A 25311-nucleotide genomic window follows, 5' to 3' on the forward strand; every position below is an offset into this window, starting at 1 on the left:
GACTGCAATGTCAATTTGAACCTCAAAGTCAGGTTTTATACTCATCAGTCACTCTTTGGAAACCCTATACAGGGTCTCTATGTGTTGGAACACTCAACAGTACTTAACAAAAACACAACAACTATTTCCTTAAGAATTCTGCCCTCATTGATGTGTACCACATCAAAAGGGCAGTTTTGAATTCCTTAAGGTATTCAAATCATGTTCCTTTTCAATGTTCTTTGAATTTTGTGAAAAAAGAAGTCTGGGCAAGATTAGGGTTGTATGGTGGCTAGGTAAGGTTTCTCAGCAAAATTTTCTAAGGACAGCCTTGCTACCCTATAAGAATGAGCATGTGCATCGTCTTGATGAAAAAATAACAAATCATTCATGCACCTTTTCTGAACTTTTTTCAACAATAGATTTTTCCAATTTCTTAAAAACTTCTTCAATTAATGCATTCAATTTGAATGCCTGGTATAGTGCAGTAGGATCATCACTGGACTGCAATCCACAAGGTCGACAGTTCAAACCCACTGGCTGTTCCTAGGAAACCTTATATAGGGTTGCTGAGTCAGAACTGACTCGATGGCACTTAACAACAACAATCATCCTGTGTCCTTCAACAAAATCTATCAACAATACATCTTTGGATATCCATGAAACTGAGCTGACCTCTGCCTTGAATTAAACTAGCCAATCAAGATCTCCTTAGAAGTTACTACTTTGACTGAACCTTGCTCTCTGGATCTTATTGGTAAATCCAAGTAAGCCTCAATTCTGATTATGATTAGTTCCACAGAATTGTCTTCATTAGGTTCAATCCTGCTTAAAAGACTGATGAAAAGATTTACCCTTCAAGCTAGATGATCTTTGTGCAATGCTTTTGGCAGAAACCATTGAATTGAAAGCCTGTTGAAGCCATGTTAGAAAAAACTGAAAATGCAGAACCACGTGAGATTCCCAACTTCAGTAGCCTTGGCATCAGTGGTAAGTCCAGAATCTTCTCCCACTAATTTCAGAACTTCAGTCACAGTTTCTTGAATTATTGGGGCTGACAGTCTTGTCTCTCTTGGCTCCTCTTTGAGGTCTTACCAGCCTTCCCTAAGACGCTTGATCCAGTTACAAAACTGTTGTGTGTGTGTAGTGCAATATTCCCATAATTTTCTTGCAAAGCTTCAGTGTTTTGGGAAGGTATCTACCTGAGTTTTGTTAAAAATTTCATATTAACCGTGACCTCAAAATTATTTTTTTTCCATAGCATAGTAAATTTCCTTTCCTTTAAAATAAATAAATAAATAAATAAAGTACAGCACTGTAGAGTATGCATTCCACAGCAAGGTCAGTTCAAACTTCAGTGTTGGTGGTTCAAACTCACCAGTCACTTCTCAGAAACCCTGCACAGAGTCACTATGAGTCAGAACAAACTCAACGGCACTTAACAACAACAGCAACAAGGATTCTAGGTGTGAGACTGTAGGATAAGTATTGGGCTGCAATGTCAGTTTGAATCTTAAGGTGGGTAATTCAAATTCACCAGCCCCTCTTCAGAAACTCTATACACAGTTGCTATAAGTTGGAATTGATTTGACAACACTTAACAACAACAACAACAAGGAGCCTAGGAATCATAGTGTTGTGCTATAGGATAAGCACTGGACTGCTAGCCACAAGGTCAGCAGTTCAAACTCACCATCTGTTTCTTGGAAACCTTATACAGGGTCGCTATGAGTCTGAACCAACTTGATGGCACTTAATAACAACAAGGAGTCTAAGAAAACTGTGTTACTGAGAGAAACTTGTCTGCATCCATCCATTAATCTTGTTGTTGATAAGTGCCGTCCAGTTGGTTCCGACCCATAGTGACCCTGTACAGGGTTTCCAAGGGTGTAAATCTTTACGGGAGTAGAAACCCTCATCTTTCTCCCGCGGAGCGGCTGGTAGTTTCGAACCGCAGACCTTAAGGTTCGCAGCCCGATTCGTAACCACTACGCTACCAGAGCTCCTTTCCACTGATCTTAGTGACACGATTAAAAGTGTTTTGTTTGGAATCAACTCATATAAACTGGAACACTAGTAGCAATACTTTTTTTGCTTACCCTTGTCTATTTAAGTACTAATGTGTGCATTTACTTTCTTGAGTCTGTTGTTGAAAAAGTTCCATAATGCAAATTACAGGTGTAATTTACAAATCAATAAAATGACATAAAATCTAAGTAATCTACTCCCATTCTAGAACTCTAGGTCATCACTTAGTAACCAAAAAGCCTTACAGATTTTGCTTCATTTTATGGATAAAGTGGCATTTCTAAAAAGGTCAGGGATTTTACAAGTACAGATTTTTTGCTTCTCAAAGCATACTCCATGAGTAAAATGTTCTTATTATATTTTTATTTGGAGATAAAGAAACTAAATTTCAGGCATCCTCATAACTTGCTCAACATTACAAAAACTAAAAGGTACCCCGATCTATGTGATTTCAGAGCTTCAACCCAATAATCTCATACTAGACTCTCCTATCTATACTTGTCTCAGAAATTCAATCTCTCCCAATCTAGTTAAACAAAACAAAATAAAATAAAAGCTCCCTAAAGAAATTATGAAAGGTAGAGATTACATACATATATAGAAAAATTGAAGCAGGTATATATAAGGATTCACCTTAAAAATAATTCAGCTAATTTCATGCTACTTATTTTTGAGGCAGTTTTTTTTTTTTTAAGTTTTTAATAGAATTAACAATCTGATCTATATTAGAGAATAACCTTGGCTGTGGAGTGAGTATTTGTTTCAGTTTCAAGTGAATTTACTCTGTAATACTCATCAGTGTTCCTTAAGAGAACACAGGGTATGGACTATCATAATCTTCCACTTTAAATAGAAAATTGTGTAAAATGCTAATGGTAATGCACTGAGTTTTCTTGAATTGCTTATGGTTTCCATCAAAGTTAAAACTGAACTAAGGCTTGGAACAGCAATAACAACAATGGATTGGTTTTACAATACAGAAATGGATAGCACCATTCTACCATGAAGATTTACATTTCAAAAATGTTCTATAGCATTCAAACTGGACAATAGTAACATTAGACAGTATGAGAAATTTTCAGTTAAGCTTGGGCTTCTCATGTCCTGGATATCGCTCACAGGAAGCTTTATGCTTAAGATGGACTTTCTCCAAAAGTAAAGATATATGTTTAACACTGTTAGGGAACTAACCTACTCTGGTTTTATCTCTGATTTGTTTGTTGCTTCTTTTTGGTATCTTTCTCTGTGTTTACCTATTCAGCCCGATGTCCAAGAACTAAAATGCTACAGAAATTCATTCTAAATGTTCTCCCTCTTTCTACAATTTCCCCTTAATAACTTTATCAGTTCTTATGATTTTAAGTATTATTTTTGCTTGATATTTCCCAAATTGGTTTCTCCACTCTTAATTTCTCACCTGAATTCTAGAACTTGCAATCCAACTACCAGCTTGTCCACTTGGACATCCAATGGGTCCACAATGTTTGCAAATATGTGAAATCTTTCAATTTTCAGATTATTGAAGAGTAAAAGTGTAGAAAGATTAACATTTAGCATGCATTTATACATATATATCCTGTTATTAATATCATTGTAAATATTCTTCTACTTTATCATAGTAATCTAATTTATATTGGTTGAAATAAATGTCACCTTAGAAGGTAAATCATTGGTATAAGAAATTGAATTACCATTTGCAGAAATATTGCATCTTCTAATTTGTACTTTATTTTTTATGCCAGTGATTTTTACTTTCAAAGCTGACTTTTATTTCTAACATTTGGCTTTTATAATAAAATAGAAGTAAAATTGAAATGACAAATTTTCACTTCCCAAATGGCACTATATTTATTATACCACAAACACAAGAGGTACAAGTCTCTGGAACAAAGTAGAGAGTCAGTGAGAAAGAGGAAGACCCTCCCAACAAGATGTATTGATACAGTGGCTGCAGCAATGAGCTTAAACAGAACAACAATTATAATGCTGGTGCTGTAATGTACAGTGTTTCATCCTGTTATCACAGTGTCTCTATGAGTCGGACTTGCCTCTAGGATAACTAATTACAGCACAAATAACTTACATCTAAGGCAGTTTTTAAATGAATAAGTCTCATAACCCAGACAGTAAAAACAATAAAAGATAAGAATAATGTGATTTTGTAAAGAGTTATTATATACGTTGTTGTGGCTACGTGACCCTGTATAGGGTTTACAAGGCTGTAAACCTTTGCAGGAGCAGAAAACCTCATCTTTATCCCGAGGAGAAGCTGGTGGGTTCCAATGCTTAACCTACTGTGTGTCTCCTCATTATATGTAGCAGAAACATTTTCTTTTCAATATACTTCATTCTTATGTAATCACATACAGAAATGTATTTCTTCATATAAATGAAAAAGTATGTATGTTGGAAAAGTTTACTTTACTGCTACTTGGAATTTCTCTTTACAATTCCCTAAATCTACATCAATAATCTAAATCGATGGAGTTACTTGTATTTCTTGTTAAGTAGTATATGACTCTATCAAACCAAACTTTACTATATTTTAGGGATAAATCGAGGACATTATTCCACAACAGTTAAAAAATAGTTTATGAAATAAAAATCTGTAGAATTAACACATCAATGAAACAACAAACAGAACCACAATTAGACATTTTTGTATGTTGGTAGTTAGTTTGTAATACAGTATTTCTTTTGATCGGGGAGAAATTTACTTCAAGTATGAAGCAGCTCAAAATTTACAGTGCATCTTAATTTGCTCTAATCTCTTCTAGATAACTGGAGTATGTTCTCAGGTTAAAAAAAGAAGATAACATTAAACAGTATAGAATATTGCTGAATTTTCATCATAGTCTCAACTCCTCTATTCTGTAAACATACTTCTGACTTCTCATTTAATATTTGTTTACATGTAATTGAGAGTTTGGCCTCTTGGAAGTATCCACTTTAACTTATACAAGTTTCACAATACTAGCTAGTGTATGCATAGGTATCAACTACAATAGGGGAGATAATCTGAATTAAAGAATCAAAGATAATTTGTGAATTACCATCTCAGTAACCTTGTGCAAACTAATACTGGTTTAGTTTGTAAAGTTTCTTTGTATAAACATAACTCATTTTGTGTGTGTGCTTTGTTTTATTGTACTTCATAGATACTGCATTTTCATAAATCAAATGTTTATGACAAAGAGGTGTTGAGTAAGTCTATCAGCACCATTTTCCCAACATCACCTGCTCACTCGCTTCTTTGTCTTACATTTTGCTAATTCTCATAATACTTCAGACTTTTTTTTTAGGGTTTTTATTGTGGATTGAGTGAATGTTTACAGGGCAGATCATCAGTTTTATATTCAACAAATCATACACCTTGTTTCATTACAATGATTATAATCCCCTCCATGTACCATCAGTTAACAGTATTTCTCTCTATTCACTTTAGTTCTTTTTTTTTTTAAACACTCAGGCATATATAATATTTATACCACCAAAGGGCACATTCTGAAAGTCTGTCTCCTGGCCACCATCTCTTAGACCCTCTCTTCCCATGAATCTAGAGTCCTGAGCTGCTCCCTCTCTCCATGTCCCCATCTCTGCCTCCATCTTTGGTATTGCAGCTTCTCTAGATAAGGTCTCACATTCAATACTTCAGACTTTTTCATAATACTTCTAAACACTTAACAGACTACAGCATAGTGTAAACCTAACTTTTGTATGTGCTGTTGTTGTTAGTTGCCATCGAGGCAGTAATGACTCATAGCAACCCTGTAAAGGGTTTCCAAGGATTAGCTGCTAGGTTTGAACTATCGACATGGAGGTTAGCAGTCTAGTGCTTATCCTAAGAAAACCAAAATATTTTACTGATTACTTTACTATGGTATTTGCTTTATTGTGGTACTTAGTCCTAAGGTATGCCTGAATAATAATAATAAAAAGTCATATTTTGAAAAATTATCAAAGTACACTAAAGTGTTTATGTACTATGTGGTGGTGTGGTGGTGGCGGTGTGCTGTGGAGTCGGTTCTGATTCATAGCGACCCTGTATAGGGTTTCTGAGGTTATAAATTTTTATTGAAGCAGAAAGCCTCATCAATAATCTAAATTGATTGAACGGCTGGTAGTTTTAAACTGCTGACCTTGAGGTTAGCAGCTTGACTTGTAACCACTACGCTATAGCTGTTCAGAAGGTTGACTAGTTTGGAATAAACTTATCTCAACACCTTTCAAGAATAAAGAAACTTGAATTGTATACAGTTGATATTTAAGGTTGTAGGTACCTGGAGCTTAGATTTTAGTCAGAGTTGTGTTATTAAACTGACCTTGATCAGATTGGGATAGTTGTCTGAATTTTAGCTGTGTCATTTGTAAAACTGGCACAATAACATTTTACTTGTTTGATGTAGAATTAGGTAAAATTCTGAAGTTCTAGAAATAATATATATATAATTCCACGAACCTATCAATTTAAAAATAAATCCTTAAAAATCTGCTTTAAAAATATTCATTGTGTATACACACACACACACATATATACATATACATATACATATACATATATAAAGTATGTCAGGAAACTTCACCAAGGTCATAGTCCAAATTTGATATTCACAAAACCTTTTGTTTCCGCCTTCCACTTTTATTGCCTTATATTTTGATATTGACTAAGACATGACACTATAGTCTCCACTTCACTATCTATGAGAAAATCAAGAGGGGTAATGGGAATATTTAATCTGGAAGGAAAATCCCATTTAGAGTCAAATCAATCAGACAATATTTTAAATGCAGATGGTAACTGAGAGGTGCATTTTGCCCTGGAGAATTTTGCCCTTGATGGAGCCCTTGCTTTGTACAAGATCCATCAATTTTATAAAGAGTGTTCAACATCATTATTAGTCCTGCTCTCTGCCAGCTACTCAGAAATGTGGCTATCTTTAGAATTTCATTATCTTTCTAAGGATACACCTAATGACATGGTAGGTCAGGTTAAAGTAGATGGCAGCAAGACAAATTCCATTAATCCAGGAAGAGAAGAAAGGTGTGCAATGCATCAGATGCAAAACAAACCACAAAGCCAGTGTTGTAATAGATTGACAAGTCTGTAATAATCTCTTATTTAAACTACATTGTTGTTGTTAAGTGCTGCCCAGTCAGTTTCAACTCATAGCGACTCTGTATAGTGTTTCTGAGGAGCAGCTGGTGGGTTTGAACTGTTGACCTTGTGTTTCACAGTCCAGTGCTGATCTTACAGCACCATACCAGGAGTGCTATTTAAACTCACTACATATTTATTAATTTATTTTATCAAAAAAAAAAAAAAATTGTTGTACACTTACTCTGGTCCAGGTGTAATACTTGATACTGGAAATGTATTTTAATAATTGACAATACCTCCCTGGTTTCATTGTATCTTGTGTTCAAGTATGGAGATAAACGTGGGGATGTAATCTATGATAAAATTTGTATATGTAGAATTAAAAGGTATGCATTACTGATTGAATCATGTCCCCTTTCCCCAAATTTGTACTATAAGTCCTAACCCCTAGCTCCTAACCCTTAAATCTTCACCCCTACTCAGAGTACTGGTGTGGCACTGTAGGATAAACACTGGACTGCAAGGTCAGTTTGAACCATAAGGTCAATGGTTGAAACCCACCCGTTGCTCCTCAGAAATCCTGTACAGTGTTGCTATGAGTTGGAATTGACTTGATGGAACTTAACAACAACAAGAACCCATTCTTGTGATTGGAGTCCTAGTATTGGACTTTATGATAAACACTGGCTGCTAACCACAAGGTCAGAAGTTCAAATCTACCAGTCACTTTTTGAAAACCCTATACAAGGTTGCTATGAGTTAAAAGTGACTCCAGGTCAACAACAACAACATACTGAGTTTATAATCTCATTTGGAAATAGCTTTTGTTGGTTAACAAGGTCGAATGAGTGTGATCACTTTTGAGATACAAAAGGAGTACATTAGACATAGAAGCAAATTAACTCCAAGACAGGGAAAGATGCATCCCACCAATATATAGTCAAGGGACCTAGGAATGGGAGCTGCAAAGAGACAGGGTTTTCTCCCAGAGCTACAAGTCTTGCCTTGGCCCTGATGTGCTTAATTCAAGCTTTTAGCTCCTGAACTGTGAGAAAATAAATGTCTGTTCCTTAGAACCACCCATTCATAGTAATTATTGTTTTAGCAACACTAGGAAAATAGTAAGAGTATGTTAAGGTGACGATGGTCAAAGGGACCTATACAGGTAACTAACTTTATATCCAAAGATTATAAAAGCAAATTAAAAACTCAAATTATAAATAGAATTCTGGGATTTGGGGATTACTAGAAACAATTAATAAGAAAGCGGAAAACCATATAATAATGATTCCTATTACTTTTGCTGCTATATGGAATAAATTGTGTTTTAAAATTTATATTATTAAAATATTCACCCATTCACTTAGATTCATTGGTATTTATGGAATACTCCACCCAACAATGGTATAACACATTCATTTCAATTGCATAAGATTCACAAACCATATGCTAATCATAAAAAAATCCCAATAAATTGAACAACATTGAAATGCTAATATTTTTCTAAATTTATATCAGATTTTCATCTTTGACAAAATGAACTTGCATAGATTTTACTTTGATTTCATGAAATGGAAATCAAAAATCTTTTATTGGAACTAATAGAACTGATGTCTTGTTTGAAGCAACTGATGTCACTGAGGCAAAATTGAAGTCCTGGTGTGGCACTGTAGGAAAAGCACTGGACTGCTAACTGCAAGGTTCACAGTTCAAGTCCACCAGGCATTCCTTGGAAATCCTATAAAAGGTAGCTAGGAGTCAGAACCGACTTGACTGCACTTAACAACAACAATAACAACAATAAATATTTGTGAAGTTCTGCTAAGGGAGCTGGCATAGTAACATATTTGTCCTTTCACTTTTTATAACTGCAAAAGAAATTTTAGAAAATAACATGATGGAAATTAGAAGACTTATCAATCAATCTAAATGATAAACATGTGAGAGTTTTGTCTATTTGCGCTGTTTTTGTTTTAACAGATTTGTATCTTCTGATTTTTATAGGGTCAGTGATGCTACTATGGTCCCTATTTATACAGATAATAGTTGTAGACAAGTTGCATGTTCATCATCAATTTTATTTTCAATTGAGAATATTTTTGTGGGTGCTTAGTACACAAATAATATGAACAGCTTTGATAGAATCCTTACTATAAGTACTACTCCTTAGAGTTTCTGAGACTATAAATCTTAATGGGAGAAAAGAGTCTGATCTTACTCTCACAGAGCTGGTGGGATTGAACCAAGGATCTAGCAGTTAGCAGCCCAATCCTTATCTCATCTTGCCACCAGGACGTCTTTGTTGTTGTTAAGTGTCTTCAAGTCAGTTCCAACTCATAGCGACGCTCTGTAGGGTTTCAAAGGAGCAGCTAGTGAGTTTGAACTGCTGACCTTGTGGTAAAACTGACCTTGCAATTTAGTGGTTTATCCCACAGTGCCACACCGGGAATACCCAATACTTCTTATAAATACTAAAGTGTAAAATCCATGTAGTTAATCTATATAATCCAGTGATTTTTCAACTTAAAATTTGTTGACTATTTATAAAACAAGAATATCAACTCACTGTACCTTAATATATTCAAACACTGTTATGTCTACATTCCCAACATTTCATGATTTAAATATACATACTGCATTCTCAAAAGAGCTCTGGTAATATAGTGGTTACAAATTGGGCTGCTAACAAAATAATTATAAAAGTGGAGCCCTATTGTAGCATTGTAGGTTAAGGAGTTACAATGTTAAGTGCTGTACAGTCAGTTCCGACTCATAGCAACCCTGTATAGGGTTTCTGAGAAGCAGCTGGTGGGTTTGAACTGCCATCTTTGTGGCTCAAACCGACCTGGCGGTCCAGCATATTATCCTGTACTGCCACACCAGGAGTTTTGGTAACACAGTGATTATGTTTTCAAATCAGGCTGCTAACCTCAGGGTCAGCAGTTCGAAACTACCAGCTGTTCTGTGGGAGAAAGATGAGGCTTTTTGCTCCCATAAAGATTTACAGCCTTAGAAACCGTGTACAGGGTTGCTATGAGTCGAAACTGAATCCACGGCACATAATCACTACCACTGCATTCTCAATCTAAATATCTAATCTTTTACATCATGTTTAAATGTTATTAGGAAAAAATAAACTACTCCTACCAAAGATGTCGTAGTACTAAGGATAAATCTAAGAAATAGGAAAACATTGCTTAGAAAATAATTCTACTTAAAAACAACAACAAAATACCTGTAGAAGACAGGTACTTTAAAATAATCAAGGCCTGTTCAATACATTGTAATGACTTCTAATCACCATATGATTAATATCTTAGCATATAAAATGTCCACTTGATTAGCATAAACCTTATTAACACAATACATCAGGCAATAAAGTCTGCTTTAATTCAGTATTCTACTATTTTCTGGTTTTTCAGAAAAATAAACAATCCACACACAATGTTTCCTTATAAAGTTTTACCACTTATCTAAGTATATGTTTTTGTTTGTGTGTGTTGCTTTGTTTTCAACTCGATTATTCAGGATTCCTGTTGTATAAAAATGTGTTTCTAGAGTTGCTAAAATGTTTGGATCTATAAATAGTAATTTTTAAAATTCCTTCTAGATATTTTTCTGATATCTTTTTGGCTTCGTTTTAAGTTTTTCAGCAACATGTTTACCTGACACCTTTCTGGTTCTGTGCTTGGGTTCTTAGTCACAACTCCTACAGCAGAACTTATCTTTGTCTTGAACATCTTTTTGGAATTCTAGTTAAGAAGTAGTATAAAGTATGTACTGTTCTATTAAACATGGAATTTCAAAATTCCACTGTTGTAGTTGTAAAGTACCATCCAGTCAGTTCTGACTCATAGCGTTCCTTTATAGGGTTTCCAAGGAGCAGTTGCTGTGTTTGAACCACTGACCTTGTGATTCAAACCGATCTTTCAGTCCAGTCCATTATTTCAGGCACCACACTAGGTGTGACACCAGGACTCTACTGATATAAAAGTCTGTTGCAATTTTTTTTAAAAATCTGTAATAAAATAATTATGACTTTATCCTATAAAATAAATGCCCAAAACATTCATGCCAAAGGCATTCAAATTATATTCCATGCTCTACAGCAGAACAGCTTAGCCACCTGCACATATTTTCAGAACACATATTTCCTATTAATCCTGCTGATTCATTGCCAGGGAACTTTGTGTATCTTTCCAATGACTAAGGTATAACTAATTGTTATACAAAATAATTGGCAGGGCAACAGAGCCAAACACTTTTACTATCATCCAAGATCAGAATAGGTTAGATTTTCTTATTTGAGGACAATTCATTTTATCTGCAAGCAACCTCCTATATGCTTTCTTTGCAAAGAAGATGTAAATTTCGAAGAAAAGATTGAGACTAGAGATGGGTTTTCAGGATTAGTCTTTCAGATCGGTCCCAGTGTAATAATTACTCTGAACACGGCTAACATACTTCATACGCTAGTTGTTAGTTGCCTTTGTACATTATTGTTTTTGTAGTGTGTTATCAGTCAATTCTGACTCATAGCAACCCTGTAGAGGTTTTTTGAATGTGTCTGGTGAGTTTGAACTTCCAACCTTGTGGTTGGTTAGCAGTGCAGTGCTTATCCTATGGTACCACACCAAAGCTGTATACACTTGTGGTGTTGGTGTGCCATGGAGGTGGTTCCAACTTATAGAGATTCTGCATAGGGTTTCCAAAGCTATAAATCTTTATGAGAGCAGAAAGCCTCGTCTTTCTCCCATGGAACTGCAGGTAGTTTCGAAATGGTGACCTTGAGGTTAGCAGCCTGATTCGTAACCAGAGATCCTTATGCACTACTAGAGAGCCTGCATATAAAGCTGAGATGTAACACATACATCCTGACTTATTCTACTAGAAGTATTAATGTTAATCCTTTACTGAAATGGAAAATGCAGGTGAAATCAGTCAAGATGCTATGACAATAGCCACCAATTGGACTCTCCTATGCCAACTGGCCACCACTTGACTATTATTCAAATTTTACGCACCAACCACTAAAGCCAATGAAAATGAAATAGAAGAATTCTACCAACTTCTTCAATCTGAAATTGATCAAAGAAGCAATCAAGATGTATTGATCATTAGTGGTGATTCGAATGCAAAGGTTGGGAACAAAGAGGAAGGTTCAATAGTTGGAAAAGATAGCTTTGGTGATAGAAATGATGCGGGACATTGCATGATAGAATTATTCAAAATCAATGATTTGTTCATTTCAAATACCTTCTTTAGATAGTATAAGAGATGGTTATACACATTGACCTCACTAGATATCAAATTGACTACATCTGTGGAGAGAGACCATGGAAAAGCTCTACATCATCTGTCAAAACAAGGCCAGGCACAGATTGTGGACCAGACCTTCAATTGCTCATATGCAAATTCAAACTGAAGCTGAAGAAAATGAAAATAAGTCCACGAGAGCCAAAATATGACCTTGAATATAGCTCACCTGAATTTAGAGATCGCTGAAGTACAGATTTGATACAGTTAACACTAATGACCAAAGACCAGAAGAGTTGTGGGATGACATCAAGAACATCATAAAGGAAGAAAGCAAAAAGTCATTAAGAAGACAAGAAAAAAGGAAAAGATCAAAATGGATGTCAGAAGAGACACTGAAACTTGCTCTCCACTATAGAGATGCTAAAGCAAATGGAAGAAATGAGGAGATACAAGAGCTGAATAGATAATTTCAAACATCAGCTCTAGAAGATAGAGCCAAATATTACAACAAAATGTGCAAAGATCTGGAGTCAGAAAACCAAAAAGAAAGAACACACTCAACATTTCTCAAGCTGGGGGAGCTGAAGAAAAAAATTCAAGCCACGACTTTTGTTATTGAAAGATTTTCCGGGAAAATTACTGAAAGATGCAGAAAGCATCAAAAGAAGATAGAAGGAATACACAGAAGCACTGTACCAAAAGGACATGATTGATGTGCAACTGTTTCAAGAGGTAGCATATGATCAAGAGCCAAAGATAATGAAGGGAGAAGTCCAAAGTGCATTAAAGGAATTGGCAAAGGACAAGGCTCCAGGAATTGATGGAATAAAAATTGAAATGTTTCAAGAAAGTGAGGCAGCACTGGAGGCACTCATTCATCTATGCCAAGAATTTTGGAAGACAACTATCTGGCTGACTGATTGGAAGAGATTCATATTTGTACCCATTCCAAAGAGAGGTGACCCAACAGAATGTGGAAATCATCAGACAATATCTTTGATATCCTATGCAAGTAAAGTTTTACTAAAAGTAATACAGAAATGGCTGCAAGCATACATTGACAGAGAGCTTCCAGAGGTTCATGCCAGATTCAGAAGAGGCTGTGGAATGAGGAATATCATTGCTGATGTCCAATGGATCTTGGCTGAAAGCAGAAAATACCAGAAAGATGTTGTCAAGGACTTCATTCTTCTTGGATTAACTATCAACACTCATGGAAGCAGCAGTCAAGAAAAGAGATGACGTATTGCATTAGGCAAATCTGCTGCACAAAACCTTTATAAAGTGTTGAAGAGCAAAGATGTCAGCTTGAGAACTAAGGTGCGCCTGACCCAAGCTATGGTGTTTTCAATAACCTCATATGCATGAAAAAGCTTGACAGTGAATAACGAAGACCACAGAAGAATTGATGCATTTGGCTTATAGTGTTGGAGGAGAATATTGAAAGTGCTATGCACTGCCAAAAGAACAAACAGCTCTGTGTTGGAAGAAGTGCAGCCAGAGTACTCCTTGGAGGCCAGGATGGCCAAACTTCGTGTCTCATACTTCACACATATTGTCAGGAGGGACTAGTCAGTGGAAAAGGATATTATGTTAGGTAAAGTAGAGGGTCAGAGAAAAAGAGGAAGTCCCCAGCGTGATGGATTGGCAAAGTGGCAGCATCAGTGGGCTCAAGCATAACAATGATTGTGAGGTGGCCCAGGATCAGGTCGTGGTTCATTCTGTTGTACACAGGGTCACTATGAGTTGGTACCTAACAACAACATGCCAAGTGGTACACATGTCCATTTTAATGTAATATGTAAATAGTATCAGAGCAGAAGAGATATGTTGTTGTTGATAAGTGCCACTGAGTTGGTTCTGACTCACAGCCACCCTGTATAGAGTTTCCAAAGAGCAGGTGGTGAGTTTAAAGTGCTGACATTGTGTTTCAACCAACCCTGAAATCCAGTACTTTATCCCACAGTGGCACACCAGGAATGGAAGAGATATGGAAGACACTAAGTCTAACTAGGTGGTTGTACCAGAAGTATCATTTGTCTTGGGTGGGGACAATGAATAAGAGTTTATAAATTTTGAATGATAGGCATGCCAATCTGGGAATATGGAAGCATATTTTCAAAAGATACAGAAATGTGAAAGAACTTTGAGGAGAGTGTAGTTACAGGGCATTTGTTATTGCTGTTGTTAAGTGCCATTGAGTTAGTTCTGATTCATAGCGACCTGTATAGGGTTTCTGAGGAGCAACTGGTGAGTTTGAACTACAAACCTTGTAGATCAAACCGACCTTGCAGTCTAGTGCATTACCCACAGCACCACACCTGCACTCCAGTTCCAGGGTTAGATTATGTAAATACATAGCGAGAGACCAGGTTGGCAGGAAGGTTGAATACAAATTGTGCAGAGCTTAAATGTTATGAGTTTGAATTTTGGGTTGTGTGGAAAAAAAAAATTAAAACAGTGGAATGATGTTTGATACATGTTTTAGGAGGAGCATTTGGGTGTAAATGTGAAGAAAACCTGGCTGTAGGGATAATGTCGTGAGTGGCTAGTTGGCTGTGGTTCAGGAAGCAATAATGAGGCTAACAACAAGAGCAGGGGCATCTTGTAGGTCTTTAAGGCCAGGAGACTTTAAACACTCATGGCTAAAAGGGATTCATTTTCTTGAGAATTTTCAACAGTATAAGCGACAGGCTTTAGTATTTTGTATTACCCAGCAGGGACAGAATCTTAACAGTGAGGTCAAAGAGTGAAGAGCATGGAAAATGCTGTGTCAAAATCAACTATTCTCTCAGCAAATGACAGCATGATACCTAAAGATGTCTTCCCTGTAGAACTGAAGTGGAACAAGACAGGCAGATTACAAACTGAAGCAGGGAATATAGAGGCTGACTGCTGAGAAGCAAAGACAGCACATAGGACAGTGTGAGGTGGCGATGTCAGACTTAAGGAGCTCTGATTAAGCAAAAGTGCCTCTTGGTCTCTACCACCAAGAGGCAAAGGCAAACTGACAGATTCAACAAAAGTGAATATATCCTGAAGGAGAAGGCAAAAGACTATGTATGGGTAGCAGCTTGCTGACAATTATAAAGTTAGTATGGGAACCACATGCCAGTGAAATTCACTTTCCACCAAGTTCACTGAAATACATTTTATTAGTCACATTCCACTGCTGAAGTTCACCCTGCCACTATTATCTGACCCATTCCTTTTCATTATTATTATTTTAACACTCAGTAAGTACCAGCTATTGTATGCCCCAAAGAGGAATGGACATTGTGGTGAAGGGCGGACAGAATCAAACCTGACATAATTAAGGAAACAACACCTTAATATTCTTGGAACAGTCCTGGTTTATTCCTGTTTTCTTAGCTAATTTTTAACAGAGCTATCGGTTACTCTCAAAAACATTCTAGGTTTCACTTGAAAATTAGCTTTTCTTCCCATAAGGCAAAAGGATAGAGCCAGAAGGGCAGTTGTCTCTTTTAAATGGGCAGGCACTGCATGCTCTCAGCTTTCCATCAGTTCTCCTCACTGCTTCACTCAGATAAGCACCTGCTTCTTGAAAATGTGACCTTGATGTGTGTTAGGGATCATAATCAGGAAGCCAAGCTCATAATGGTATAAAACTTCACTAGTGATGCACAATTAACATGAAGTAACAAATAATCTGTGTGTAAAAAGCTTGTGCCCTCTAGCTTGAAAATACATGTATCTATCCTGGTGTGGCACTGTAGGATCATCATTGGACTGATAACCTAAAAATCAGTAGTTCAAACTCACCAGAGGCTCCTCAGAAACTCTACGCAGGGTGTCTATGAGTCAGAATTGACTAGACAACATTTAATATAAAAACATAATAATAATGATAGCACACTAATGGTAACAACCACCGACCACTGATTATATACAAGGCACTGTGTTAAGTTCCTTTCAGACAGATGTGGTTTTAAATAACAATTACAGGAATCTCCTAGGAACACGACCTTGAACAAATGAACTGAATTTTCAGAATCTCAGAGTGCTGATTTGCTAAATAAATTTATGTAGTTTTTGTGAGGATCAAAAAAGATTATGGATATTAAATACTTACTATGGTTTTGGTATCAAAAATGAAAATTCATGAAAATAATTTTCCCCGTTTGAAATAAAAGTATTTGGAGAAGTTCTATAATCTGTATGCTACAAAAGACCTCCAACCAAGAGGCTGGTTTTCATTGATTGATGCTATTCACAATATATTAGCTTTCAATGGAGATTTATTTCTACAGGTAGGGTTTAGTCCTAGATCAGTAGTATACATTTCTATGCATCTTAAAATAATATTGCTAAGGCAGATTTATTAAAGCTCTGGTATGATATGTTTTATTCTATGACTTTAATATGTCTATAAATATAATAAATATACAAATGTACTGCTAATTTAATAAATTCTCAATAAAAATACTCAGAAACAGACATACAGTGGTCTGTTTATATTACATGGACACATTTTGCATTCATAAACACTAATTTAATATACATTTAAAATTACTGTAAATAAACATTTACTTAAAATTAGCATTTAAGTCTAGAACACTATATGCTACTAATCCAAGAAAAAAGAATTGTTGGTTGCCAAAATACTACTAGGATGTGATGAAATTGAACAGCTTTCATGAACAATTCTTTGACAAAATGTTCCTGATTTAAAAGGAAAGAAATAAACAGTAGAAAAGGGAGAATAAAGATATCATTAATTGCAATAACTGAATTCATGAATGTTTCAGAAATAGAAACTTTTTATGTACACCTATTACATGAGTATGTCCTTATTTTTAACCCTTCTTCTTCAAAGTGCAAATTTACTGTTGCTTTTAAGCAATATATTTCTCTTACATGTTCTTAGCTTCTATAATCCAAGACAATTCATTTGTGTTATTCAGTTCAGTCCAACAGCGATCTTCCGTGAACAAAAAGCCTTGACAAGTCAGTTATTTAATTGTATTGATCTTACCCAAAGTGATATATATATATATAGTTGACATTCATTTCAAAAATCCTTCATGTTTTTCCCATTATTTTTTATGATTTTCAAGTCATTCACTTTCATCTTTATTTATCTAATGATAATAGTTGCCAAGACATTAACTGGATTCCACACCAACTGCTACACACATATTATCATGTTAACTCCTAATAACCTGTTTATGAAATGAGCAATATAATTTTTCTGTTGACTAGATAACTCAGCCTGAGGTAACATAAGGTGTCCTAGATTAGCAGTAAGCAAGTAAAGATCCAGAATTTGAATTTAGACACATTTGAAGAATAGTGGTTTAGACTATCTTCCCACTGATGATCTTGAAAATCTCAATATGATTGTGTTGATAGGGTTTTCAAAGACCATAATATTAGAGGATTCATTAGATAACGCTTTTTAAAGAGATGTGTTAACTGTAGAAATAAATGCAGTACTTAAAAGTTTATTTTTTTTTTCCTCCCACCACTAAACCAAAATCTCTTTTACAAAACAACATATATTTAGACACTTAACGGTATCATAAAAAAAATAGGAAAAGGAAAACAAACCACGAACACTGATAATTGCCTACAATGAATGGCCTTTTATTGTTTTAGGAAATATGGAATTTAAAAGTACATCTTAAACGTTTTGTCCAATAAATCTGTGAATATATAATTAATATCCTTAAGAAAGGAAAAGTAACATTAGTAAAAATATGATTTTTATGTTTTTTGGTTGTTGTTTTTTTTTTTTTTGTAATGGCAAGGATTAATTTTCTTCATTATCCAATGCAAACTTCACACTTAAATCTATAGTTACATGCTATATATAGATTATCAGTTTAAGGCATTTAATTATTTCATAAATTAAATTAATTTATTACTATCTTTATTTTAAGGATAATTGGTTTGACAGTTACTTGTGTCCCCAAAATAAACATCTTAAGTTACTTATAATTCTTCCCAGGTATATTTTACCTTAATAGCAGAGGAAAAAGGAGAACAAGGATTTAAGATCATTAACATTTATACGTTAAAATTTTGAACAACAAAATTGCCAGGACTAATTTAATGACATTTATATTTTCCATTTAAGAAATAAAGGAATAACTTACTTGAAAACTGAATTGCAAATCCAGATTTGCTGATATAGAAATCCGTGTCAAATTGGATGGTTACTACATTGAGGGTGCTATGAATTCCTTCAGGGATAAGAGATCCACTAATTTCCTTTAAGAGCATCTCATTTTCAGGTGGACCGTCCCAAACTCTGAGTATATCATGTGATGCTTCCGTATCAAAAGCAAGAAACTGTAGGCTGTTGGAGAATCAGACATCCATTTGGTTATTTTAAACAAGGATTCAATTTCAAGTAAGGAATAGAAAAAAAAAAAAATTCTTGGCTTTTATTAGATAGTCCTTTAAAACTGAAAAATACAATATGTAAATAATATATTCTATAAAATCTTAAGGGAGATTTGCTGTCTGTTAAGTGCCGCTGAGTCACCTTCAACTTACAGCAACCCTGAATAGTGCTTCTGAAGAGGGGCTTATGGGTTTGAAATACCAACCTCATAGCACATATGTTGTTACTATTGTTTGTAAGTGCTGTTGTGTTGGTTTGACTTATAACAATCCTGTGAAGGGTTTCTGAAGAATGACTTATTGGCTTCGAACCACCTACCCAGTATGATGCTGTACTGCAAGAGTTGGTTTGAACTAGAAAGTCAGTGGTTCAACCTTATCAGCTGCTCCTAGGAAACCCTATACAGGATCTCTATGAATCAGAAATGACTCAATGACACTTAACAACAACAACCTTGAGGATAGCAGTCCAGTGCTTATCCTACAGTGCCATCCCAAGACTCATATAGTCTGTGGGAGGTATAAAAACATCAGCTGTAGCAACCAACAGTAACCAAAATTTGGTGGTTATTGTAGCAGCTGAGATTTTTTGTGCTTATTTTTTCTGGTAGCGTAGTGGTTACGAATCGGGCTGCGAACCTTAAGGTCAGCGGTTCGAAACTACCAGCTGCTCCGCGGGAGAAAGATGAGGCTTTCTACTCCCGTAAAGATTTACACCCTCGGAAACCCTGTACAGGTTCGCTATGGGTCGGAACCGACTCGACGGCACTTAACAACAACAACATGTAAGAGGGTAAATACACACATATTTCTACTAAGGTTCCTACATGCACAAGCTTATTCTAAGAAAAAGCACACTTAAACATATCTCTGTAATCAGGGAACGGCTATAGACAAGTTCTCTCAGTAATATACTTGTCTTAGTCTTATTAGGATACCTTCCAAAAAAGGTTCAATCAAAATAATGGCTTACTATTTTGGGTCATCTTCTAGGCTAGCTAACAATAGTATGTTCTAGGCCAGTTAAATTCAAGGCAAAGAGGTCAATGTGGAAGGTTGCTGTGGTTGCTAAGTACCATTGAGTTGGTTCCAACTCATAGCGACCCTCAGTAGGGTTTCTAAGGAACAGCTGGTGGTTTCGAATTGCTGACCTTGTGGTTTGCAGTCCAGTGCTGATCCTACAGTACTGCACCAGGAGTCCACATAAAGGTTACGGCAACCTTCTTCCCAAAGGGATAATTTTAATAAATTTTCTCAAAGGACACAGGATGATTGTGGTGACTTATGAAAAAGCCTTAAGAAAGCAGCGTTGGTGGACAAGACCAGCAATGTTGCACCTAGGACTTTTATCTCATGATGACAATGCACTTACTCATTCTTTGAGGGCAGCCAGAGATCTCCTATGAGAATTTTGTTGGGAAATCTTTAAGCCTAAAGCTTCGATCTTTCAGACTACATTTTGTTCCTTGAATTAAAAGAACATTGAAAAGTAATACAATTAGAGTTCCTCAAGAATGCTAAAACTGACATGATGGAAAGGAAGTTCACATCATTCTTCAGGGAAAGGTAGTTGCTGCAGTTGTTAAATGGCGTCCTGAGTTCTGACTCTCAGTGACTCTGTATAGGGTCTCTGAGGAAGGCAGGTAAGCTTGAACCTTGTGGTTCAAACCAACCACACCAGGACTCCCAGGGAAAGCTCAGAGAGAGATGGAAACATTGCCCTCAAAAGTGTATTGACCTAGATTGAGGAGATGTCAAGAACCAATAACTTCACATTTTGATATTTTTATTTAATCAATATTTCTATGGTTTTGTGGTAATAATTTTGACTTATTTTTATATGTAATCTACAGGAATTATTTTCAGCAGCATAATTTATATTTCTAAAACAGATTAAAGACACAATTACAACACCTTACAAAATTACAGAATTTTAGATAAACATTCTTTTCAGTATTCATAAATTTTAATTATAGGAATAACCAATAGCATTCAAAGACCATTTTTTATGTTAAGGTGTGGTATAGAATACTTCATATATATTTTCTTATTTAATTTTTATATTAATTCAATGAGGCCAGTATAATTTTGTATCAATTTGTTAATACAGCAAACAAGGTTTACATGGATAAAATAACTGCCAAAAGATAATAGAGGAAGTCTTGATTTAGATTCATTATCTGAATCCATTTTATATGTTTTATCACTTCATTATATTACATTAAATCTAGTTTGCTTATGTCTAAACTAGAAAAAAACATGGTTTCTGTAGCAGTTTATACTTTTTGTTCTTAGTGACAAGTAATAGAAATCCAATTATATCAACATGTTAAATTTTATCTGTGTCCATTTTTATATGGTATGTGAATTATAAGAGCTTTAAATGTTATAGTAATTTAATCTCAAATACTGATTTTTAAAAAATTAGATTAATATCATTGGATCTTGTTGTATTTAATTTTAACTTATTAATTCTAATATTTAAATAAAGCAATATGTCTAGTAAACTGGAGAAAAATAAAATGGGAATATATCCAGCAAAGTGTATTTTTAGTTTTGTTACTGAATCGCCTTGCAAAAGCAGTGTGCCAGTTCACATTACATACAACCAAGTATGGGACTTGTACCTTTAAGCTTGTGATTTGAAAAGCAATACCTATTTCCAATACAACCATCACCTCTCAGAAAATTATCTGAAATTCGATTTATAAGTAGTAATCATTCTTACATTTTAAAAAGTGTTTTGTGACCAGTAGCACACTAACTGGTTCACAAGACAAGAGAATTTGTTCACTTATTAATCCATTCCCAGCAAATGTCATAACGGTAAAACTGTGATTCAATGCCTGAGATGCTCTATGAAAGCTGAGTGGTATATAGGGTATAGGAGATGATGGTTCTGCCCTCGTGTGAAGGGCACCAATGTGAAGAGTTGTGAACCATCTAAACTAAACTCAGCACCTAAAGAGAGAAAGAACAAGCATAGATTAAAGGACAGAAAGAAGATGCCAGCAACGTGTCATGCCCTGGAAAGATGTCAACAGTTATTGAGTCTCTCTCTGTTCTTAGTTCTCTTAACCTTAGTGAGGTTGGACTATGATAGCAGCCTGCAGAACTTTGTGTATTTCTCAAAATAGTGAACTCAGCATCTGAAATCAAGTATTGAAGGAACACAGTCCACAAGCAAAAGAAATTCTCAAACTGCTATGTCTTCTTATGGAATTCTGGTGTGAAGCTGTGGGTTAATGAGCTGGAGTGCAAAGTCAGTTTGAACCACAAGGTCGATGGTTCAAGCTCACATGCTACTCCTTGGGAACCCTATACAGGGTCATTATGGATGGGAACTGACTTAAGGGCACTTAACAACAACATGGCCTCTTATAGGGAGCTCAAGTATCATAGTAGATTGTGCATTGGGCTGCTAGCCACAAGGTCAGAAGTTCAAATTTACCAGTCACTCCGTAGGAGAGAGATGAGGATTTCTGATCCTTTAAAGATTTACAGCCTCAGAAACCCTATAGCGACTCCCTATGCGTCAGAATGCATTCCAGGACACATAACCACAACAATGTTCTCTTATAACTATGAAAAGCTTCACTCTAAGGAGCTAAATGAGCTGCTTTGTGGTCTGCGAACCAATCATTGTGCTATGAATACGTTTCATAGTACAAATGCAAAAAAAAAAAAAAATCAAGTCTTCCCTTAGCAAGCTTAATTATAGTGAAAAATGTTGATTGACGTTTCATATATAGGGTATGGTCAGGAAATTTAGATTACTTTCTTCATCTTTTTTAATTTTTTAATTTTTTAAGTTTTTACCCTCAACAAGAAATAAAGCAATTTTAGAAAATGAAATTCATTTACCTGACAATGTTACCTGGATCTACCTCAATCATCCACATGCAACGCAAATTATTGTCATAGGGAAAAGGATAACCAGGAGATAAGATTCTTCCTGAGGATTCTCCTTTGAAGCGACCTCCACATTCAGCTAATCAAAAAAAAAAATTCACTGTCAGTCTTTTCAAAATGACTACACATTTTTCAAGAGTATGTTTTTAACATTAAGGCAAACAAGAATTAATATTTTTTTCGTGTCTTGAAATATACATTTGTATAAATCTATTTTCCTTAAGGTATTAATTGAAGGAAGAGCATATTGTACAATACTATAATCGTGTCTTAAGCCACATTCATAAAAGATAATAAAACAAACCTAATTGGGGGATAAATAAAGATGCACTCAAGGATTCAGGGTTCACTTTTCCAACCATTTTAAGATGTGTTGTAAAATAACAATAATTAAAACAGGAAAACATATGGAAAGTTGCTGTTAGTTGGACATAAGGTGAATAGTTTATCATCTTGCTACCCCTCCTCTGAGAAAAAAGAATTTTACTACAGTCCCTCAGGTCTCCAAAATTTTATTCTCCTTTTATTCTGCCTTTAAATCACTCTGTACTCTTGCCATTTTAACCTCCCAAAAGTCAAAGTGTCAAAGTCATTCAATTTCTTCCTCTAGTTAAGTCTGTTGTTGTTGTTGTTGTTGTTAAGTGCCGTCGAGTCGATTTCGACCCATAGCGACCCTGAACAGGGTTTCCGACGCTGTAAATCTTTACGGGAGCAGATCGCCTCATCTTTCTCCCGTGGAGCAGCTGGTAGTTAAGTCTAGTTTGGTTTTAATTTAATGTGCTCCCTAATATTTATAAAGTTCATCAAATTAACAAAACTGCAATATAAAGCAAAGCATATCTTAGGATATCGTATCACTTTTAATACTGTGTATTACTTTGGGGATGTCTTTAGTCCTAGTGTCGCACTGTGGGTTAATGCACTGGACTGCAAGGTCAGTTTGAACCACAAGATTGGTAGTTCAAGTTCACCAGCCACTCCTCAGAAACCTTATGCAGGGTCACTATGGGTCAGAATTGACTTGAAGTCACTTAACAACAACTACAGAGTGATTTGGAGCTCTGGGGTGGTACTGTAGGATAAGCACTGGACAGCTAGATGTAAGGTCAGCAGTTCAAGAGTGATTTCACTTTGTTAAGCAGGCAAATTAGAAGAATCTCATTCTATTCTTGGAGGAGAAAGAAAGTATTTTAGTTTATATATATATTGTTATACATTTCTAAACCAGAGAAATGAAGAAAAAATTGCAATGAAGCACACATTTGAAAATTTCCAAATGTTGTTGTTGTTGTGTGCCGTGGAGTCAATTCCAACTCATAGTGACTCTGTACAGGGTTTCTGAGGCTGTAAATCTTTACAGGAGCAGAAAGCGGCATTTTTCTCCCGAGGGAACAGCTGGTAGTTTCTAACTGCTGACCTTAAGGTTAGCAGTCCAATTCATAACCACTACGCTAAACACACACACACGTGTGTGTGTGTGTAGCATAGTGTGGCGCTGTGGATTAATACGCCAGACCGCAGAGCCGTTTGAACTGCAAGGATGGCGGTTCAAGCTCACCAGCTGCTCCTTGGAAAACATATACAGGGTCGCTATGGGTTGAAACCAACTCAACGGCACTACACAACAACAATATATATTAAACTAAAAAACGAAGATTTTATTTTTGGTTTAAATATTTGAAAAACTTCTGATATCTTTAATATTCTTGTTCTTAGCACTATTTCTGTTGTTGTTGTTAGGTGCCATCAAGCTGGTTCCAACTCATTGTGTTCCTATGTACAACAGAACAAAACACTGCCCGGGCGGCCCTGTGCCATCCTCACAATGATTATGTTAGCGCTCATTACTGCTGCCACTGTACCCTTCTGCAGGAACTGCTACCTCTGCAAAACAAGTTCAAAGTACAAAAAACCAAGTGTCACCATTTTCACTTCTAAAGGGCATTCTGGCTGCACTTCTACCATGACAGCTATCTTTGTTCGTCTGACAGTCCATGGTACTTCAAATGTTCTTCACAATACTAAAGTCATTGTTCAACTTTCACATGCCTATGAGGTGATTGAAAATAGTGTGGCTTGGATCAGAAACACTTTAATCCACAAAGTAACATCATTGCTTTTTATCATTTTACAGAGATCTTCCGGAATAGATTCCCCTAATACACTGTAGTCATTGATTTCTTAACTGCTGCTTCCCTGAGCTTTGATTGTGGGTCCAAGCAGACTGAGGGCTTTGACAACTTCATTCTTTTCTCCATTTTCATGATATTATTTATTGACCCAAATGTGAGGATTTTTCTTTTCTTTATATCGAAGTACAATCCATATTGAATGCAGTAGTCTTTGATCCTCATCACTGTTTCAAGTTTTCTTCACTTTCAGAAAGCAATGTCTATCACATTGTTAATGAGCCTTCTTCCAATTGTGATGCCATGTTTTCCTTCATATAATCTAAATTCTGCTTATTTGTTCAGCATACAGACTGATACATAAGGCAGAAGGATACATCCCTGACACATACCTTTCCTAACTTAAATTGTCTGTTTCCCCTTATTCTCTTTGAATAACTGCCTTTTGGTCTATGTACAGGTGCTCTGGTAGTGTAATGGTTACGAATCGGGCTGCGAACCTTAAGGTCAGCGGTTCGAAACTACCAGGTGCTCCGC

At 35.7% G+C, this 25311-nt stretch overlaps 1 protein-coding gene across 2 annotated transcripts in view; it reads right to left on the minus strand.

Moving 5' to 3' along the window:
* CSMD3 (CUB and Sushi multiple domains 3) overlaps nt 1–25311 on the minus strand; it is a 1928297-nt gene that overhangs the window by 478817 nt on the left and 1424169 nt on the right. For both annotated transcript variants that reach the window (XM_006830658.1, XM_006830657.1), the window contains 2 exons: nt 22598–22724; nt 18484–18686 (listed from right to left, as the gene is read on the minus strand). In XM_006830658.1, coding sequence (XP_006830721.1) covers nt 18484–18686; nt 22598–22724 — 330 coding nt within the window. The remainder of the gene's footprint in view (nt 1–18483; nt 18687–22597; nt 22725–25311) is intronic.

This window comes from Chrysochloris asiatica, unplaced genomic scaffold (genome assembly GCF_000296735.1).
Source record: "Chrysochloris asiatica unplaced genomic scaffold, ChrAsi1.0 scaffold00001, whole genome shotgun sequence".
Taxonomy (NCBI): domain Eukaryota; kingdom Metazoa; phylum Chordata; class Mammalia; order Afrosoricida; family Chrysochloridae; genus Chrysochloris; species Chrysochloris asiatica.